Raw genomic sequence first — 13098 nt, 5'->3', positions numbered from 1 at the left:
CTAGAAAATAACTTCCTGTTAAAAATGAGAGAGAGAAACGAAATGATCAATTTTGGCACAAAAAGTAGGTGGTTTTATCTCCTCTTTTAAAGATTTACATATTGGTCAGAGATCACTCTTGAGAGAAATACACTTAAACCATAACACTATCAGTGAAGAAAGGTCATCTCAGAAGTCTCCAACGCAGTGAGCCCTTTGTGCTTTTTCATGGCAGAGACCAGAACCAGCTGAGGAAGATGGCAGCTCTGAGTGATGTTCATGTAATCTTGATGTATCTTCTCTGACTTTACAATCACTAGAGTAATGTTTTTTCAGTATCGGGGTGGGGAGAAACTCCAAATTTTGTTTCATCACAGTTGCCGTTTCCTGTAGAGAATTTTAGAAGTCCATGGAGAAACAGAGACTACTGATTGTCAGTAAATTGTAGGAAGATGAACTATACAGAGGACAGCATTAAAATGATTCAGCTATTCCTTTGTTTCCTAATAAGAGTGGACTGTCCTACGCTGAGCAAAAGGCAGAAAGATTTAAAATAGAGAAGTGATTGTATTTCTCCATTCAGGTGTAAAACCAGCCTCTGTAATATGTAATAATAGACACTTTTAGAAACAAGCATTGGATTTATAAAGAGATGAGAAAATTTTACAGTCACAAGCAACATTTGTAGGCATATACATTAAGGCAGTGATTTGCTGTCATTCACCCACAGGACTCAAGAAGAAATGAAAGGAAATCATACTAAAAATAATAAAGATGATATCCTCCACTGATTCTCTTGATGATACCCCTGTGATATAGTTTTTTATCCAGGACAGTAGCAACCACCTCAAACTCAAGCCAGCAGGAGCCTTTCTGCTGAAAGCTGTATTTAACCTGTACTCACTAACAGAATGAAAAGTAAACTAACAGCTTCTGGAAGTTACTAAAAGGTAATGTCCTGGTGGACTCTCAGAAGCACATTTTTTCTTCGATAGGCTGAGAAAAATCCAGCTAACAAGTTAAAGGGATTTTATACGACCAAAATTCAAAAAATGGGAAGTCACTATAATTGTAATTTCTACAGCCTGCTGCATTCTCCAGTGTGTGAGCATCTCTGACAACTGTCTGGTTAGGAGTGTAGTTGGAGTTGTACCTCAGTTTGTTGCTACTTGCTGAAATGCCTGCTATCTGTTGCTACTTGGCTACCCATTCTCATCCAGACAGAACTGAAGAACTAATGACCCCAGGGTAATTTATTTTACAATTTCAGAGTCAAGAATGAAGTATCAGGAGGGCGTATTTGAGTGGAAGCCAGAGGAGACAATGTACACTAAACCATTCAAAAAACCTTGACCGTGAAGACTAGACCACATGTGCATATCCAAGATAGTCCAGACAGTAACAATGTGGATGCTCAGTTACCCTCAGATATATTCTAGATCAGATACATTCTGGATCAGACTATCCTACATTTTCATATAATTTCAGCCATTCGTCCTTTTTGGATCCACTTTAAATTTGTTGCCACTATAAAACTCCAAACTCCAATGATGCTTCTAATATCAGTGCAATTGCTCATAATAGCAAGCACCACAGTAGCAGTTCTTGTTGAAATAATCCTTTCTTTTTAATGCACACTTTTGCTTTGCTTGTTATTGGGCATTGATTCCTCAATGGCATTCAAGAAAAATACCTGCAGTGATGCAATGGTTTCTGATGGTTTGGAGACCAAGCAATTATCCACAGTATCAGCAAATTATGACATAGAAAATTACAGTGTTTAAGACAGATGAAAATAACTCAGTGGATAAGTCACATTCTACCCTGGCTAAATTCAACAATAAACCAGAACAAAATAAAATCTAATCTCCTTTCCCACAAAATTATATAGTGTGAACTGATAACTGTGTTTTAGAGCTATTACTCTAGTAGCTCTTTCAGAATGCCAAGATTAACGGTTTTCAAAAGTATGTTTGTAAGTGTAATGCTAGATCTTCACCTAGTATAAAGTGGCATAGCTCTGCTGAAACCAATAGACACACACCTTCTTGAAATGTTAAATATTGGGAGTGTCTTCCTGATCTGAAACAGAGGAATCCAGTAACTTTATCCTGTGTGAAAACTGGTCAGTGTCCAATTTTAACCTTAATCAAGCAGTGCTTTACCTATCTTTTGTTATTAATGCTTTTTTTTTTTTTTAATAAAAGACCTGCTTTCTGCATATTCAGTGACAGTTTGATGTTTGTGTGGTTCTAAATGCAAATTTGCAGCAGAAGGTAACTGAAAATTGGAAGATGTTCTTAGCTATTCTTCTTGGTTTTGACTGGGTAACTGGCAGATAGTCAGCAGCTTCTCAGCACTTTGAAACAAAACACACACTGGCAAACTACTGCTAATTTTACTCTGTGGAATCCAAGCTAAGGAAAAAACAGGAAATTCAAATTCAAATACAACTAGCAGCAAGGCTTTGAACCATTTGACTAATTTGCGAATATTTCAAATGCTTGGAACACACATGAACTACAAAAGGTCACAATTCCATGAAAAAGAGCAACCCAAACAAGAACAATTTCCTGGTTTGGGATTTCTCAGCCAAATACAATTGCGAATGCAATGTCTTCCCATGACCCTTTACAGTCACCATGGACATGATGTTCTTTTCTATTTTTAAAATAAATAAGATGAGGAGAGGGAGATTTAATTAACACATCTGTTTTGAAGTTTTAGATACACTACTTTTTGAAAGCGCTTTTTATTGATTTATACTTTCTTTTGCTGGGAAGGGAACTTATTTTAATGTGTTTAAATCCCCCTTTAAATAAGGAGGGGGAAAAAAAACCCACATGAAAATGACGTATTTTCCTCAACCAGTTTCAGAGTGGATCATTCCCTGCAAAAATTAGACAACTAGGAAATCCAGGCAGTCCAAGTTCTCTGGCTCTGCACGTAGTCAAAACTTCAGCAAGTAACTGAGAACCCAAGCTGGTTCCACAGCACACTGCATTTTCACTGAAAGCATCTCGCTGGCTGGCTGAAGTCTTCAGGGAAACAGTAATGCAAAACATTTGAAATTAGATAGGGTTAATAAAAAGATAAAAAGTGATCAGGAATGGTAAAGCTATGGTATAAAGGATTACTTAAATACTGCCTTACAGACCAACTCCAGACTAACTTAGGGCATATGAGTAGTTTCCTTGAATCAATCGACTACTCATGCTAAGCACTAAATACATACGTCAAATCTCTGCTAGGTAGAGTGCTAAGGGAATGCTTTATTAAAAAAAAAATAATCTTTTGAACTGTCTTTTTTTGTTAAAATATTCAAATTTGTATGTGGGGTAACAAAATCTGTAGGAGTGACCAATACTTTGTTACACTGGACAGTCAGGGCACTGTGCCATGAATCATGGCTAAATGCTCAGTGCTCCTAGTTTTGGCAGTAGTATTTGCTTTTGGCTTTAGATTCTCGGTGTCAGTTTCTTTACCTCAACGTCTTTAAAATAGGTCATCTACTGATCCTGATTAACTATGAAAGATTGTAAAGAGATAGCATATCTTCACATAACATACCATGTAAATGCAGAACATTAATTTACTGAATTTGAAATGAGTGTTATTGACAAATGGAGGATATAAAAGGATGAAGCAAAAGCGAAGTCTCAGGAAGCAGGCTGTTATATGTGAAGTATATGGAAGATTTTCAAAACAAGGAGAGTAGCACGGAAATGCATGCTCAGATGCTGGCGTTGTGTAGGCTCTGGATGGATACTATCATGCTTCCCTGAGCCTGTGATGAAGGTAGAAAACAGATGGCTTATGTATTTGGTAGCTCAAAAGACTAGGGTATGGGCCACTGAGAAGCGGAGAATCAGATGAAAAGAGATGAAGGAACTGTTCAACTTTAGTGCAAAATATTTCCCTTCAGAAATTTTCTGGACAGCAGAACTCTGTTTCTATTCCTGTATATACAAGCAGAGGCTCTCATTCACTCCTGAATAGGAGTAAACAGCAGATGAGATACCTTTCCACTGCTATGTTTGTTTCTTATTCTGTTTAACAGCATTTTCATGAAAGATTAGTGACCTAGAATCACAGTGCTAAGTAGAGGCTCTATGAATTTTAGAAATTTGATATCACAGGCTTCTGTTTCCAAACATAACATTTGAACTGTGGTATAGGCAGTGCATCAGCACAGAGGGAAACAGCTCTTGAAATGAGGAGCAGGGGAAATGTCTGAAGGGCAAGCTACCCCTTTGCAAGCCACCCCTCTGCCACAGTTATGGTGCCAATGCCTCTTTTAGAGGTAGAATTCCTTGCCAAGGGTATAATCAAGGCTCATTTTGCTTTCATGCAGTATTCTCAGGAGCCACACTTAGGATCTTTTTTTTTTAAATCATCCTGCTTCAGCACGATGGCCACTCTTTTTAGGTTGGAGGAAAAACCTTTTAAAGACTTCATGGCACAGTTCATTATATGCCCCCTCTGCCTTTCACTGCCTTTGGACTGAATACAAAATAGCAGCTGTCTCCTGCAGTCTCCTGGTAAAGCCAAACCCCTCAAAAGACAACCGTAATAATTGCACAGCTGCATTCCTATGGACCATGCTACTCACCTGGAATTATCCTGGAACACAAACAGTTGCCAAATGAAATGATCTGTGGGGCATCTCATCTAGTTTTCTAATGTTGTCCAGGTGCCTATGGTATTCATCCTTGAATAACCAAAATGTCAAGGGATGGTTTAAAAAACGCTGAACCATTCTCCAGCAGATATACTAAGCTGATGCACAGCTTCCCAGTCAATTTGTTAGGTATGGTTCACAGAACTAGTCCCAGTCAAGGTGCCCATAAATGCGTGTGTAACCATTTTAGAAAGTCTCAATACTTTTTGGGAAAATAATCTTGATTGGGTTAGTGAACAAAACCATTACATCAGGAGATGAAATGCCATCACCAGGAACAAGTCAAGTATCTGTCAAATATTTCCATACCTCTACAATTGGGATAATTCTTCTCATGTTTCTCCTGTCTGTCATTACCACAGGCTACTCAGAACTGGGGGTGTCTCCCTTTGTGTGAGTATGTTCAACTCACTGTGAGGTCTTAGCAAGGATCTCTCGGCATCGCTCTAAGACAAGTCACAACAATAGTGATATATTTGAACAGGAGTCTAGAAAATTAGGCTTTATCACAATTTTCAAAGTTAAAATCTCCCTCCAGCTCTGCTAAGCTCCTGCATAAGTCTGAGCTTTGGAAAGGCTGCATTATTCCTTGCCAGCAAACAACTCACTCGCGCTAGGCGATTAAGTGTTTTCCCATCCTGTCTCTCCAGCAAAAGTGCATGAGTTGCAGCTTGATTGGTACATTAAGAAGAGCAACAATGGATATTTCACCAGTCACTGTAAGCTTTTTTCACTCTACTTTCTTCATTTGGGTAGTCTCAGGGAGTGCACACGATTCAATTTAACAGCTCCTCAACTGCTAAATGAAGCCAAGTTGACTATGCTAATGCTTTACATTTCCATAGCGATCTCCATGCAAGCATTACAAGCAATTTGGGAAAAATCATGAATTAACTTCCTTATCGGGTCAGTGTTGTTATCACCATTCTTCAGCTGGGGAGAGAAGGACAGTGAGTGAAAGTGATTGCCAGGTGCCTTAGAGCATCTCTTCCCTGTGCACAGGAGAATGGCACAGGTTCTCCACACTAGCAGTTGACAAAGCCTCCAGGATCAGACACAGTGACTGATACAGCATACAGAAAAGGATGGTTTAGACCATGCTATTATTCAAATATCCTTCTACCTTTGATCCATGGATCCAATTAGCCATTATCTAACTCAGTGTTAAATTCTGCTCTCCTGGAGGAATGAATGAGCCCTATAACGGAAGAGAATCCCTTTCTCCCCCCCTGGTGACAGTGCTACATAAATCTCAGACACAGTAGGCTTGGTGGCTTTGCATTCCCTTAGCTGAGATTTTTGACAGTGAATCATTACAATTGTGGTGGGGTCTTAACTTCTCTCTTGCCACTGTAACTCCCCCTTCACTAGAGCTCTCCTCTGAGACTTTTTGTAACTCTTTTATCAGCAATACAACCTTGAATAAGGACTAGTCAATTGATACAGATACAGTTTTGCATGAACATCAACAATAGACTATAGCTCAAGGCAGAAGAATCATGAAGTATATTTGCAATAAACCATCTATTAAGTCAGCAGACAAAAAATAATCTGCTTTTCCAAGGAGAATCTTTTAGAAAAGAATATTCCTGACATCCTAGGGCAATATTACTCTTGCTTGCAGTATTTTTAATTTTTTTATCCCAATGATGCAATAATTTTTAAAAACTCAAATTAATTCTCTTATAAGCAAACATAATCAGCCATAAAAGCAGCTTGTTCCACTGCATGGGAACAGCCTTTGAAGGTCTTTAGTATGACTATTTAACGGTCGGGTAAGAGTTTTAAAGATGTATTTTTTTCTTTTACCCCCTCAGGCAATTATTAATTTTTTCCCAAGAGGCTTATGGGTAATGATAGACAAGTTAATGTACAAATTTTTCTTTCAGAAAAGTCCCTTTAATAAAGGATTTACTGCCATGTAATTCTTGAAACATTTTCAGTGATTTAATCTCATTGAAGGACTTGGGGACTGCATAGATGTACTCAGCTGTACATTAGCGAGCAGGCTCAAGCACCAATCTAAACATGAAAGACTTGGAAAATACAAAGCTGTATCTTCCTCTGTCAGTTTGGAGTCAGTGAAAGTACCTATGATTAGCTAGAACTGCCTTGGCTGCCAAGAAAGTCTATTTTTTCTGTGGAACAGAGGCAGTACAGGTGACATTGGTATGTAGCCAAACTGGCTCAAGAGGACAAAGCTTGTAGCTGCAAATGCTGTGTGCAAATGCAACTACTGAAAGACTCCTTGGCTTCATGACTGAGACAGCTAAAAAGTAAAAATAATGGAGTCTTTCAGTAGTTTCTCTGGTGGATGTTTGCCAATTTCCAAACAGCTTGAGACTGCAACCTTTTTAATTCAGACCACCAGGAAGCCTTCTTATAGGTCTAACTGGATACAAACTCCGACAGTTCAGTGATACTGTGTGTGAAGAGAGGGTTATCAGCTGTGTGTGCTATCCTGCTTCCCACATATCAGTGATGCATGTGGTGATAAGGTAGAAAATAAAAGCAATGTGACCAGAAGGAAGAAGGTAACAAAGAGAGGATAAAAATATACCTCAAATCTTTCCAAGTACATCTCTTTCAGCAGAAATTAGCATACGCGGGGAGCTCAGAGGTCACGGGGATATTTACCGGTTGCTGGACAGCCTGGCTAGGAGAGGTTCCAGCCAGCCCTTCTGACACTCGCAGTGTGAATCCATGAAGACGAGCACATCCCCGGTTGCCCGCGCAGCTCCTAGCATCCGGCCTCGGATGACTCCAAGCCTCTTGTTGCTCCGGATAAGTTTCACACCATCCAGCTTAGAGATGTATTCACTCAGAGCTGACTTCAGGGGCCCTGTCAGAAACAGAACAGTCACTGAAATGTTTTAGCTTTGATTCAAGCTGTTATAGAAAAGCAATAGGCAGTAGAAGATGCTATTTCTTGCTGATAAAATGTTTTGGGGGCATTTGTTTTACATGGCCAAGTGGGCCGTGTTCCAGATATTCCCACAGCATCATAATGTCAAAGAAAAGTCATTAGTCAAAGAGACTAATGGAAACTGAGATTCACTAGGTGTGAAGCTATTCCTGTGGGAAACTTTATAGCCTCCTCTCCTGTCTTCAGTAAAAGGTGGATGCTCTCATCATCTCATAAAAGGCACAGATCAGAATGAGATACTACAGGTGTTTGGCTTTCCCAAGCCCTTTGGATTACTTTAGCTATGTGGAGTTTTCCACTCTATGCTTCAGCCAAAGTCCAAGTCTGGAAATTATTACAGTAGATCTGGTCCAGTGGGAAGGCTAAGATTTGCATACTATGATCTTATTTTAAAGTAAGAATGTTCAGAATGATTGGAAATGATGGGGAAAAAAGAAACTTATTTCAAAGTTGAAAGGCTAAGCTGAATTCTAGGGATGGTAGAGTGAAACCTGGCAGCCAGCTCAGGGCTCTGCTTAGCTCTCTTCCTGAGGGTCCTCTTTGTCTCCTACTCTCCTCACACGATTCTTGGAGGAGGACAGTTTCTTCCCTGAAGCTTTGGAAGAAAGAGTTCACATACAGAGAAATAGGGACTACCTTGCTGGCTGAGATCGTCGACTAGGATGATATCCTTGAGGGAGGCCTTTGGGGCTGTGTCCATAACACTGTGCACAGTTCTAAGCAGAGTAGACCACGCTTCGTCATGGAAACAGATGATGACACTAGCGGTAGGCAGACTGGAGTCATATTCTTGCTGTAGGCACCTGCATGGGATCAAATGAGGGAGACACTAGAAACACTGGTACAACCAGCTACTTGTCTCTCAGAACAAAGTTGTAAGCTACACCTAATCCTTCAGGGATGGAAAGCAGTTTAAGGTATCAGCTCACTTCTAATGAAGCAAAGGAAGTATTAAGGTGTCCAAGACTGGGATACAAAGTTAAAATATGGGAATGACATTACAAAAATTAAAATGCAAAAATAGGAACGTTTTGCTGTATTCTGGGGTACTTTCTTCTGCTCTGCCTGCCTGAAAATACACACCACAACAGAAATGGTCCAGAATGCAAAGAGAAACCAAAGACAATTAGAGCAAAGCAGAGGGATAAAGCAGGTCAGTCAGCCTCTACCAATTTCCACATTTTCTCAAGTAACACAGAAAAGAGTAAACTGAAATGCAGTACCTTCAAGACTAACAAGTAAAATAACTCATCTGCACAACTGATTGGTATACCTGTGGACTGCCTGACCAGTGAATGAAGCTAACATCTCAGTCCTGTACAAGAAAGAAATGGATCCTTACATGGCCAATCAAAACAAATGTAGTTCTATTTAAGAAATTAAATGTATTTTCCCTATAAAGTTTATACGGGTTGTTTGTTTTGATGAAAACGAATCAGTGATGAATGAGGCTGTCAGCTGGGTAGATTATCTTTATGCCATTTTCTGCTATTTACTTTATAACTCCAGGTATTGACACAATCTACTGCAAGACACCTGCCTGCATGAGTAACTGTATGGCATTTCTAGAGATGCTTCAGGGTGCCAGCTGGGGTCCACAGCTCCTCAATTTTCCATGGGGCCAAGACTTCACCCATGACACTGAAAAAACTTTCATCAAAATTACTGTGAATTACATGTTGCTTTGACAACTCACGTGTTTAAGAATGGAAAACACTTCCCATTCATCCTCACAAAAACTGTATATGAAAACTATAAACCCTTGTCAAACAATAACTGTTTCATAAATGCAAGTAAAGGACCTACAAATTGCATTCATGACAAAAAGTGTTTTCTGATGTACCAGTTTTGGTTCAGAGAGACAGGACACACTATACTGGCACAAGAATGCACATTTTCCAGAAAAGGCCTTCAAATGCCCGTTGTAGAGATGCAAAGACTGTGCCTATATATCTGCTTTGCTTACATTAAAAAACACATTTAAAAATCTTTTCATTTCCTGATGAGCAGTCATTCAGTTTCCTAACTCACTTAATCTCTAGCAGCAAGAACGTCTTCAAGGAGTTACAGAATTGGCTGAATGTGGCCCACTGTTATTTCAGCATTTTTGTATTGCCAAGCAAATCATCATACAGATTTTACAGTGGTTGTTAAACAATCAGCTACTCAGCAGACGCTCATGTAAGGGATATCATTTTAATACTGCTATGTTTATTACCATTTTACTTAGTGCTTCTATTCATGGACTGAGGCCCTGTAATGCTAGACACTATCCAGACACAAAGTTGCTTATCATTGAAGAGAATCCATAGTCTGAATGATTTAATAACAAACACAAATAAATGAATACTATAGATACACTTCTGGGAATATAAATTTTAAATGAGCACAATTATAATGATTTATTATAGTTTAATAAAAAGTTATATTTCACATTAATATATTTTTGTATAGAGAGGCAAATTTTCTTGATGATTTTTACATTGTAATGAAACTATCTTGTCCTTGGTTTACTAATTTCCTGTAATCAACAATGCTGTTATTTCACAATTTCATATGGGGTAATTGTTTCCATTTCCAGCAGGATGGAGAAAAGGATACTCTCACGACTTGGCAGCGTTTGTATTTTCAGGCAGAAGAATCTAGAGGTGATTAAGAAAAGTGAAGATCTGATGCAGTCCTTTTACTACCAGGCAGTTTCCAATCAGAAACATTCAGTACAGCTATAAGCACCTGTATTTTGCACCATAATACTACAATGCCTTGTTGCTAGTACTGTGCTTATAGCAAGAAAATGAGGCTGTTGTGAAATTTTAATTGGAAAAGAATTGAAAATAACTGTACTTGAATACATAACCTAGGCAGTGAGTGTTTAGTTGCCATGGAGATTGGCAAAGATTTGCAATATAGATATCTAATCTTCAGAAAAATGTGAAAGGGTACTGGTATACAGAAATACCTTCCCTGTAATTTGGAGCAGTTTCATAGACTGTCCATCATAAATCAGCATTTCAGAAAGTCAGGGCTGTGACTGATATGAGACATAGTGATTTAATTCCATTTGTGAAAAATAAGCAACTGTCACAAACAGCAATGAACAGCAGAGCAATTCTGACATGGCAAAGGCATTGCCGACGGGGACTCCCACCCACCTTCAGGAAAATGTCTCGTTGAGATTCAGCTCCCAACAGCACTCAAGGGGAAGGTATGCTTAAGCTATGCTTTTGTAATGAAACTTAAAACCTTTTTAGACAGCTTGGGAGTTTCTGTTTGCCTGGATACGTTTGGCACTCAAGCCCAAGAGAGGAAAACAAATCTTTTTACAGGCAGAACCCCACCATAAAAGTCACAATGGCAAGCTTGATTCAGGTCCACAGTCCCAGGAGGATGTCAACAGCAGCCGGACCAACTGATAGCAGCAAAAAGCCCTCTGAGGAATGAAGGTACCTCAGAGGATGAGTCTTGATGTGGAAGAACAACTTTTTAGTACAACTGGACAAGTTATTAGGCCTTTTCACCCAGAGACCCAGGCTGTTTCGAAACTGGTACTCAAAGTAAATGGGGCAAAACAAGGTACCTGACTCATGCATCAGGGTATGTTTTACTGTGGGGTCAGTAGGAGTGCTGGAAGAGACACAGTTTTATGCATCTACCTCCTGAAAATTAGCAGAAAGCATTCACCTGGAAGGCATGCAAAGAGATGTGGGTTATGTTAGAAGCTGGAGTCAGGTGAGAGAGGTCTAAAGTACCACTTTCCAGGTGAGGAAGATGGATCCTGGGCTGTCAAGGCACAGCACAACCCACAGGCTCTGGTTTATTTCCAGCAGAACTCTTCACATAAGAAGAAACTGTAGTCATGCTGCTCATTGCTCCAATGCAGAGCACAACAGACCTCTTTATGTGATTTTATAACAAACAGCAGCAAATTATATCTTATAGCATTTACCTTACACTCTGGTTTAAGAGTAAAGATGGCGTGTGCAAGTGTGAAGTTTGTCCAGTCTTATTTTACAGTATCTGGAATTGCTTCACAATTAGTAGGTGTAGCTTCTGGTGTGAAGAATTTGCCATCTAATTTCAAGTGAAATGAGAGAGACTGAGTCCATGGAGCTAACTCACTGAAATGTCTCTAACTGGTTGGGTTCCCTCTAACTAAATAATAACAGACATTATTAGGAACAATATGAGTCAAACAGAATAGAGTAATAGACAAGTTAATTTTACACCGGTATAAAACTGAACTGACGTAGTTGTGAGCCAGGCCCCCAGAGTAAATTACGCCTAAAAAATATCATTGTGGTTTGTGTGTTGTGCCATAAAGGACAGAACTGGCTTAGAGGTAGACCTCTGCTGCAGGTTTATGATCTGGATTTAGATCTGAACAACTGCGAAACCTCAGATGTTCAGATCTACGGTTTCAATCTGGGCTCTCTAAGTTGCAGTGTTGATAGCTATTTAGGCTGTAACTAGTCAGACAAGAAAACCTATCCAAGAGCTCTGAGGCCATGGCTTAAATCTTACCGAGATTAGTATTAACTAAACCTGTCTCTTGTTGGATGGCCCTTCAGCTGCCAAAGTAAAACTGTTTTTTGGCTGACAGCACAGACAGTAAACCAAGATCATCATTCCTCCTTTGAACATTACGTGGTTCAAAGAGCTGCCAGTGAAGCATGGTGAAAAATAACTGAAATAATATTAGCATTTCATTATTCAATGGAATTACCCAAATTAACACTGAACCTAGTCAGCAAGCGTAGAAAACTGTTTCATTTCTCTTTCCTTAAGATTGTCCCCTTAAATTAGAGCCACCAGCTGTCTTTAAGCATGTGAAAATGACCACTAGAAAAAATACTATATATATTCTGTGTCTTACTTAATATGTTTTCTGGTGCATCTTTCCACTATGTCCTGAGGGAAAGCTACAATAGCTTTCATTGCAGAAGGCAAGAAAAAAAGATCCCTACCCACATCCCTTTCCCTCTCCCCTGGGCGTAGATACACCTCAGCCCCTTTTTAATAAGTGTAATAAACCGCCCTTGCTGGGCTGTTGGAGTAACTGGATCTCAAGTCTCCAGGCTTCAAATGCAACACGTGGAGCTTCAAACATAACATACGGGGCTTCAAATGCAACACCTGTTCAATGTGGCCTAACAGCCTGGCTGCTGGTGGCTGCGCAGGTGTTGGCAGATGTGGCCAGATGACCGCCATCTCCACCTTCCTTCCTCCCAGGAGTTTCCTTTCAATGTTTGTCGGGTCTCTTGTTATCCTAAGAAAGCTGAAAGCCCCAACTCCAGACTCCTTCACCACCCCGCACGCCCAGCGACCCCACAGCCCCGGCAGGGGCCCACCACGAGGGTCTCGCCGGGGCCTTAGAGCCAGCCAGGTGGGCTGGGGCCGGGCCCTGGCCGAGCCGGAACCGGAGCCGCCGCCTTTCCCGCTCCGTAACCCCGCACGCCCCCGGCACCCAGGACTGCCTTGCGAGCCCCAGCACAGATAGACAACCGCGGAGGTG

General features: G+C 40.2%; 1 protein-coding gene across 1 annotated transcript in view; it reads right to left on the bottom strand.

Moving 5' to 3' along the window:
* GALNT15 (polypeptide N-acetylgalactosaminyltransferase 15) overlaps positions 1 to 13098 on the bottom strand; it is a 24986-nt gene that overhangs the window by 10196 nt on the left and 1692 nt on the right. Inside the window, exons 3-4 of the mRNA XM_009888920.1 lie at positions 8223 to 8389; positions 7298 to 7502 (exon numbers count right to left, since the gene is read on the bottom strand). Coding sequence (XP_009887222.1) covers positions 7298 to 7502; positions 8223 to 8389 — 372 coding nt within the window. The remainder of the gene's footprint in view (positions 1 to 7297; positions 7503 to 8222; positions 8390 to 13098) is intronic.

Source organism: Charadrius vociferus, unplaced genomic scaffold (genome assembly GCF_000708025.1).
Source record: "Charadrius vociferus isolate BGI_N301 unplaced genomic scaffold, ASM70802v2 scaffold217, whole genome shotgun sequence".
In the NCBI taxonomy this organism is placed as follows: Eukaryota; Metazoa; Chordata; class Aves; order Charadriiformes; family Charadriidae; genus Charadrius; species Charadrius vociferus.
This window is presented reverse-complemented; position numbering and strand designations above follow the sequence as displayed.